Raw genomic sequence first — 8,349 nt, forward strand, 5'->3', positions numbered from 1 at the left:
TCCCTTTTCTACTGTGTACGTTATCTATTTATCCGCAAACTGTAGCGTATTACCTACCGTCCAGGAATTACTGCCGCGTTTAAATTCCTGCTTGATCTCGTTAGATTTGCGAGAATGAGATCATGGGCTCACGCAGAGCTACAGCAAAATGGACGTAACAGACACGTACAAAATCTTCAATTAAATATAACCATCACTACTGTGAATGAACTGTGAAAAAGTATTAATTATGTAGTAACACGGAACACCTGGGAAAGAAAGTGGGACAATTTTGTGTACAATAGCACATTTCAGACAGAGTTTATGCACTGTGAACTGATCATTTAAATACACAAACACTGTCTCAAGCCGCTTGTCCCATGTGGGGTCGCGGCGAACCGGAGCCTAACCCAGCAACACAGGGCGTAAGGCCGGAGGGGGGAGGGGACACACCCAGGACGGGTCGCCGGTCTGTTGCAGGGCACCCCAAGCGGGACTCGAACCCCAGACCCACTGGAGAGCAGGACCCGGTCAAACCCGCCACACTTCCGCGCCCCCTTCTCATTTAAATATGTTAATTTCTATTTCTATATGATAACTTTTGAACTGTATATATGTCCAGGAAGTATTTTTCCACTGCATATGATATCAAAATATCGATATGGGATTTTCAGTTTTCTCCAGAGTAGTTAGTCCTGCTATGCTTGACCGACTACTATACAAGTACTTCAGGATGTACGTATGAAATCTTGTTCTTTTTTGGAGCACATGGATATCAAGCAGTCATTACACCATTAAAAACATATACACACACACACACACACACACACACACACACAAAACGTCCACAACCGCTTGTCCCGAGCGGGGTCGCGGCAGCCTGGAGCCTAACCCGGCCACACAGGGCATGGGGCTGGAGGGGCAGGGGACACACCAAGGACAGGATGCCAGTCCCTCGGAAGGCACCCCAAGCAGGACTCGAACCCCAGACCCCACAGAGAGCAGGACCTGGCCAAATCCGGTGTGCCCCCGCCCCATCATTAAATAGTACAGCAAAGATAACAGGTAATGTATAGCGTGATGGATACGGTTAACGCTGAGAAATGTCTGTGGTTGCGCCTAACATGCAAATGCTCAATCACGGTTCTCGGCGTGAGTCAGTGAGTTGATGTGCTTATCTATATTGAACAAAATTGAAATTCCATTCCATACAAAACGCACGATAGGAAATGAAATCACTTACCTCAGCACAAAATAAAAGTATGGCTGTTTCAAAAAGGAAACCTGAAACGACATGTGAAATCCTATACTGTACTGCACAGTCTCTGCTTCTGCACAATGGTTTCTTCTCTCAATTAAAATGGAATTTAGCTCTATTTTGAGGAATGCAGTTCCATGTACTGTATGCCCCAAGGTATAAATGTATGGAAGCTGAGAGGTGAACACTGACCCAGAAACTTATGGCCGAGGACAACGCCATGGGGGAAGGCAAGCGCTACCTGTGTCTCACAAACTGCATTAAAAAGCTCAAAAACAACAGTGAAAAGAAAGAAACTTTAATAAACTAATTCATCAGTCAGTGGTTTGTGACAGCACAGTATTCTAAAGCACATGTGACTGAGGGCACAGAGTTAACGCTGTAGGACAGGGGTTCGATGTTCTGCCGCGCTCCTTTTCCCAGCACGTATCTGTCGGGTCTCACTGAATTCCCCTGCAGAATGATTCTGCTCCACTGGAACCTTCTGGAAAATCTGCACAGGCACTGAGTTAAGGCTAAAACATTGCTACAACTTGTGAACTGCGTTTATCAAAAGCCTCGAAAGATATTGATGACACTACAGTACAGAGATGCTATGCAACATGCAAAGGCACAGTGGACATAACTGAAGTGAATGCAGTACACATGAGATCTGGACCCAGATGATTATATTTAAAAACACTTCAAGCATGTATAAAAACGGCGAAAACTACGTAAGTGACGTATGTGTGATGCATCGGCTTTTCAAAGGGGCGGGAACAAATTTGACCCTGCAGGAACGCAGATCCATTGCGTACACTCATAATTAATAAGAACAGTTTGTCTCGGCTCCAGGGCACAACAAGTTGTAAAGTACAGTATATTAAAAGCCACACTCCTCATTCCTTCAATAATTGTGCTTGTTCCACTGTCAAACTTCCTCACGCAAACAACTCACATCTTATAGACTCACTGGAAGAGTCTTTCCATAGCCACAGTATCTGTGAATTGTTTTGTCTGGGGAAGCAAACTGCTGCTGCTGAAAGTGCTTCCGACAGGCTACGGATTTGACCATTTTACAGCTTGCCATGTCAGAAGAAAAAACTTGAAGCGTATTCCGAAACCAACACGTGTTTACTGAAACCATTTGTCCATTGATTGATTCATTCACAAACCACTTGTCTGAAGTGGACAGACAAATACGCGCTCAGAACGAGAAAATCAATTCAACGGTCTTAAATCAACTTAAATCATAGAGAAATTATTATACTCTTCTCACTGTGTCAAAACTCTGGGTTGACAGTTATAACACAGGAGTGATGTTAGGGCCTTAACTAATCGCTGTCTTACCTTACACTTTTGATTTTGTAAATTATATGAACCAGGAATATATTACCTAGACTATATTATGGTGGCACAGCGGGTAGCGCTGCTGCCTCACAGCACCTGGGTGGTGCGAGAGAGTGTGGGTTCGATCCCTGCTCAGTCTGTGTGGAGTTTGCACGTTCTCCCTGTGTCTGTGTGGGTTTCTTCCAGGTGCTCTGGTTTCCTCCCACACTCTTGACATGCTCTTCAGGTTCCCCATAGTGTGTGAGTGATGGAGAGAGAGTGTGTTCCACTGATGTATGGATGAGTGACCCATTGTAAGTAGTGTATCTAGCAGTGTAAGTCACCTTGGTGAGTAAGGTGTGTGGGCACCACACAGAGCTCACTGGAAATCGCTCTGGAGAAAAGCATCTGCTAAATAAATAACTCCAATCTCACAGAAACTTATTGCTTTGTAACAGACTTGGGGTTCCCTGTGCAAACTTACTGCAGAAAATATAACTATTATATAACAACCCTTTGCACCTGCTCTGAACACAAACATGGTGTTTATCTGCTGGGAACATCAACACTGCTTAAAGTGTTTTCAGCTTTTTGGAGTCATAAATCAAAGCACCGTAGAGTGACAGTACAGACTCAAAAGAAAGTTTTTTTCTTGGCCTCGTAACTTTTTGTCCGTGTCCATATGCCAAGCATTTAGTTAACCCAAGATCCTATGTATAATTAAAGGGACGTGCTGCAGAAGTTAGAGCTGTTGGACTGCACTCCTGCTGAAGAACTCCCGAATTTCCTGGTCAAATCCCACTCCTGCTGTGGTACCCTTGATGAAGGTACTTACTGTACTTGATACTTGATACACTATGAACACCCTGGTACAGAAATAGGTAAATCACCACAAGGATTGCCATCAAACTGTAATTTGCACTGGATACACGTGTCAGCCAAAGAGAAGTTAAATAACACTAGTAATTTAGCGATGTAATGAGAAGCATCGATACAGGAGAGTGAGTGGACTTGAAATACTAAAAGACTAGAAAAGGAAAAATAAAGTGCGCGGCTGAGCTCCCAGATACTGATTCTGAGAAGCAGGGGGTCAGACCACGTGTGTATCTATGAGATCTCAAGAGAACTTTCCTGTGTTTTCCGGGGCTTCAGCTGTACCACAAATGTACCACAATTGGCTCCTCCGCACCGCGCTGCGCGCTTTTGCCGTAGAGTTTCTCCCGCCGACATAACGGCACCGACACCGGCGAATGCCAGTTGGGACAATAAGCGGATCCCGTTCCCTGCTCACCTTTTCTTATTCAAAGCTCCTATTTACACTTGAATGGGCTTCCAAGTGGAGGTTAAACGCTTTAATTGCGCGTGTTTGCGCGGCGCTCACTGCCTCGGGACGGCGGTCTACGCGTGGCGCCTGCCGGCCGCGGCGTTTGGAGAAGCGCGCTGTGCGGACACAGCAGGTGCCGGACTCGTTGGGCTTCCCCGCGGAACACCTCCACCTCCAGCTCCAGCTCCAGCTCCAGCTGCACCTCCAACTCCACACGGAAAGGCCGACGCTTGCGTGCTGCGCCAGCGCACCGCTCCGCTCAATTATTAATTATATACTTGATTCATTCATTCATTGTATTTCTCGCCACTGATTTGTGCGCAGCCGAGTCAGTCACTTGCGCAGCGGCTACGTATCGTGTAACGCTGGCATAATTCAAATCATGTCTAACAGTATTAGAAAGTGAGCAGTCCGAAACAGCCCTTTGACGGCAAAAAATAATAATACGAAGAAAGGCAACACCCTCCAGCTGAGTCTCCAGTCTTTGTTGTATGCAATGCGGGTACCTTCAACATGCTATAGTTAGCGACGCAAGTCAACACACACACACACACACACACACACACACGCATCGGTATAGCTTTTACGCAAAGGAAACTTTTCGCTGGAGGGCGTCCAGGATGACTAACGGCGCGAACACGAGCGCGCGGCTCCGGGATTCTTCGACCGTACCTGTGTAAACATTCCAGAGGAACGTCCCCCCCCCCCCCTCCCAATACTGCATCTGCGGCCCCTTCCTCGGACACCGCTGCGACATTTTTTGCAATATTCAATATAGGTCCATAAAGAAAGACGACGACGACTATTTTGAGAGCATCTTAATGTTCAGTTGTACCCAGTGGAAAAATTTAAATTATTATGAGAGTAAAGTGTGCAGGTACGCAGGCACCTTAGACAGCAGTGTGTGAGCACTGATTGTATTCATTCTTTTGTCTTTAAATCAGTGTCTCTTACCACCTACGCACGTATTACTGTATTTTGAGTTTGTTGTAACAACGTATGTTCGGTAGAAAGCTTGCCAAGTTTTTTTTTTTTTTTTTTTTTTTTTTTTAAATAACCCACCCCACCCCCCACCCCCCTCCTTAGGGGGCAGGTCCAACGCGTCATCTTTGTTTTACTTATTCTGCCGTCTGGAGGGAGGTTCCAATACATTTAAGCAGCTCTCATCTCCGCGCAAGAGTCAGACGAGCTCAGAGGCGCCTTTATATACGGGGCTAAATTTAGGGCCGACTGCTGACTTACATCCTGAACGGGTTTCCTCCGTTTACAATTGGTCCAGATTTTGAGTTGCAATATTTATAAGGTGGTCCGTCCTACCAATCGTACTGGTACATGACTACTTACAACACTACTCCTTAAGAGAGGAGCGCTTCAGTCTCGCTTCTCCGCAGGAGTGAGGAGGACAGAGAGCACGTTTATATGCTAGAGCCGCAAGTTCACTGAGACAAAAAGAGAGAAGTTTTCGACCGTAGTAAAACTTTTCTTTTTGCATCGCCAACGTGTGGAAATGGCCTTAAGCGGGACCATTTTACCGTCCATTTCGACATTTGCGAACCAAAAGGAGAGAAGTTGGGAAAACGTAAGTATACATATACTATAGATATAGATATATATATTATATATATATATAATATGTTCGTCTTTGCTTATTCTTCTTGCCCGCAATTTTGGTGAATGGAAGTGATATTAATATACATTTTCAAACACTTTGGTGCGGTTGTCCTCCCAAATATATAATTATATAATATTTAATCCAGTCAATCAGTGATTACGTCTCAGATTTGAATGCAGCCACGCGGCGTGTAAAAGAAGAAAGCATAACAACAACGTACGTCATGATTAAATTATTGCTGTTATTCTTATTCGTGGTAGTTAAATCAAAATGTGTGCTGCTTGTTTATGACAGAGGTGGAAACACGACATGGACAAGTCTGTCCACGCCAGTTGCTCCGGCATTGCCGCCGACATCGGACCCAGCAGCATGGACAGCCGCTTGGGCAGAAAAGATGACGACGATCTGGGCGATTACTTGGATCTGGAGTTTATTCTTGCTAACACGACCGGCTCCGAGAATCTTCCAGGGAGCGGCGGGGACTACTGCAGGCTTCCAGAGGCAGGCAGCCTGTACGAGCCGACGGCGGACCCGACCGCCTACGCGCTGTCCGCGGAGAGCAGCCCGCCACCCCCGTACGGCGGCGGCGGCGGCGGCGGCGGTGGCGGGAGCCTCATGTCGGAGCTCCTGCGATCGGACGTGAACAGCAGCTACTGCCTGTCAAGCGTCACCGGCGGCGCCGGCGTCGGCGTCCACGGCCGGTTCCTCGTGAGCTCCACGTGTTTCCCGGCGAGCCAGGACTTTGTGGAGAACATCAAAGCTGAGCCCTCCTTGGACAGTTACGGACCGATCATGGGCATGGTGCCGCAGAGCTGCTCCAAGATCAAGCAGGAGGGCAACGTGTCCTGCATGATGTCCTACGAGCAGCCCAGGCTGGCCAACTCCCCGCAGGCGGCGGGCAACATGACGCCCCCGCTGAGCCCGGACGACCTCATGAGCTCAGAATCATCATCGTCATCGTCGTCGTCGTCGTCGTCATGTCAGCCTCCGATGTGCCACCCCATGAGCTTCCCGCAGAGCTACCACCGCGCCGTGGCGGCTTTCCCCCCACACCCGCACCCGCACCCCCACCCGCATCCCCACCCGCACCCGCACCCCCCTCAGCCGCCTCACATGCAGCTGCCCTACCAAAGCGCGCACCCGTTCGCCCTGTACGAGGACGGACTCGCGGCGCTGCAGCCCGCGGCACAGAGGGTCCCGCTCACCCCGCCCTCCTCCCCGCTAGAGATGCTCGACGCCAAACCCAAGAGGGGTCGCCGCTCGTGGCCGCGCAAGCGGACGGCCACGCACACGTGCAACTTCCAGGGCTGCGGGAAGACGTACACGAAGAGCTCGCACTTGAAGGCGCACCTGCGGACGCACACAGGTAAGAACGGCCAGTTAAGCTTCGAGCCCTGGCTTCCCTCGCCGTCATCAATCATGACGTCATGAGTCAAGCAACGAACTTTCGACAACACGACTTCACAAGTGCCGCAGTGGCCGCTTTCGTGAGACGCGCGTGCGGCGGTGTGTCTAACCCGTGCTCAAATTATTCACGTTCCCTGCCTCTAGGAGAGAAGCCGTACCACTGCAGCTGGGAGGGCTGCGGCTGGAAGTTCGCCCGCTCCGACGAGCTCACGCGTCACTTCCGCAAACACACGGGCCACCGTCCGTTCCAGTGCCACCTGTGCGAACGCGCCTTCTCGCGCTCCGACCACCTGGCGCTGCACATGAAGCGACACATGTGATGCTGCGAGCGGACTCTGCGACACGCGGACGACGTGTTGCCACCTTTTATTTAAGTTCCTTTTTTAAGACAAAAACGAGCAAGGTTCAGTTTGACTTGTACCATTTATACATGAAATTATATATATATATATAAGTGATGGCGTAGCTGGTACTACTTTGGTTTAGACACTTTTTTTGGTAATAAATAATACGCTTTTGAAAAGTATTTTGTGTGGTGTTTGTTGTGGACAAACACATTAACTTGCCAAGCTGGCCCTATGTTCGCCTCTGATGCAATTTGTCATGTACATTGTTTGTTTGTTTTTTTTTTTTTTTTTTTTTTTTAAAAAAAAATCTCCTATTTTATTAGTCACAATAGTGCCTTTGACACATGTGTACCTTATGAATTCCATACTGTCTGTGGGTTTAAAACCGACAAGTTTTATATTTGATAAAACTGAACAGCACATGAAATAAGCTTAGACAATGTTTTGTTCTTAAAACTGCCTTATGGCCAAAGTGGGCTTGAATGTTCATTGTGTGAGTTATTATATACATATATATATATATATATATAAAATGTGGAATCAGGGACTAAGGCTAAAATAGGTTTTTTTTTCTGTACAAACGTCTTAAAAGGGCACACAAGTTACACTATTGATACAGGGCTAGATTTCTTGTGCATTAAATGTTTTTTTTTTTTCTGACTGAAATCTATAAACTTGTAAATAACTTGTGTAAATAGTGTACCATGAATGTACATATTAAAATAAATTGACTGTATATTTCTGACTCAGTTCTTTAAGTTGATTTTTCTTTTTTTAAAGAAGCTGATTTTTACAACTGTGGCACCAAAATAAAGATTTTCTTCTTGCACATTTGCTTGGCTGCAACCAGGTCCTTAGGTTTTGAAGATGCATACAGAAAATACAATATGCTACACATTTGAACCATACACATACCATATACCCTACACTTAAGCTGTAGGGAACCTGAGGGTATTAATTGTTTTGTTAGGGAATGGCTTTACACTACTATTTAAAACTGAGACCAAACTGATGGAGTTATTATAATTTCAAATATAATGTCTCCCAGCTGCAGGAGGGCCAATGCCAGTAGCCTGTGGCTTGTGTCTATAAATACAAACATTGCATTTACATA

General features: G+C 46.7%; 1 protein-coding gene across 1 annotated transcript; it reads left to right on the plus strand.

Annotated features, from left to right (window-relative positions):
- The first annotated feature begins 5,031 nt into the window (after nt 1-5,031).
- On the plus strand, nt 5,032-7,980 carry klf2a (Kruppel like factor 2a). Its single transcript, XM_029254507.1, has 3 exons — nt 5,032-5,448; nt 5,776-6,847; nt 7,033-7,980. Exons 1-3 carry the CDS (start codon nt 5,377-5,379, stop codon nt 7,206-7,208), a joined length of 1,320 nt encoding a protein of 439 aa, XP_029110340.1. The 5' UTR covers nt 5,032-5,376; the 3' UTR covers nt 7,209-7,980.
- The last annotated feature ends 369 nt before the right edge of the window (nt 7,981-8,349 follow it).

Source organism: Scleropages formosus, chromosome 9, assembly GCF_900964775.1.
Source record: "Scleropages formosus chromosome 9, fSclFor1.1, whole genome shotgun sequence".
Classification (NCBI taxonomy): Eukaryota; Metazoa; Chordata; class Actinopteri; order Osteoglossiformes; family Osteoglossidae; genus Scleropages; species Scleropages formosus.

Bases quoted from the DNA above. Each gene is read 5' to 3' on its own strand.
- klf2a (XM_029254507.1), top strand. From the start codon at position 5,377: ATGGCCTTAAGCGGGACCATTTTACCGTCCATTTCGACATTTGCGAAC. The intron at 5,449-5,775 runs GTAAGTATACAT...TGTTTATGACAG, and splicing joins AGGAGAGAAGTTGGGAAAAC to AGGTGGAAACACGACATGGA. The intron at 6,848-7,032 runs GTAAGAACGGCC...CCCTGCCTCTAG, and splicing joins GCACCTGCGGACGCACACAG to GAGAGAAGCCGTACCACTGC.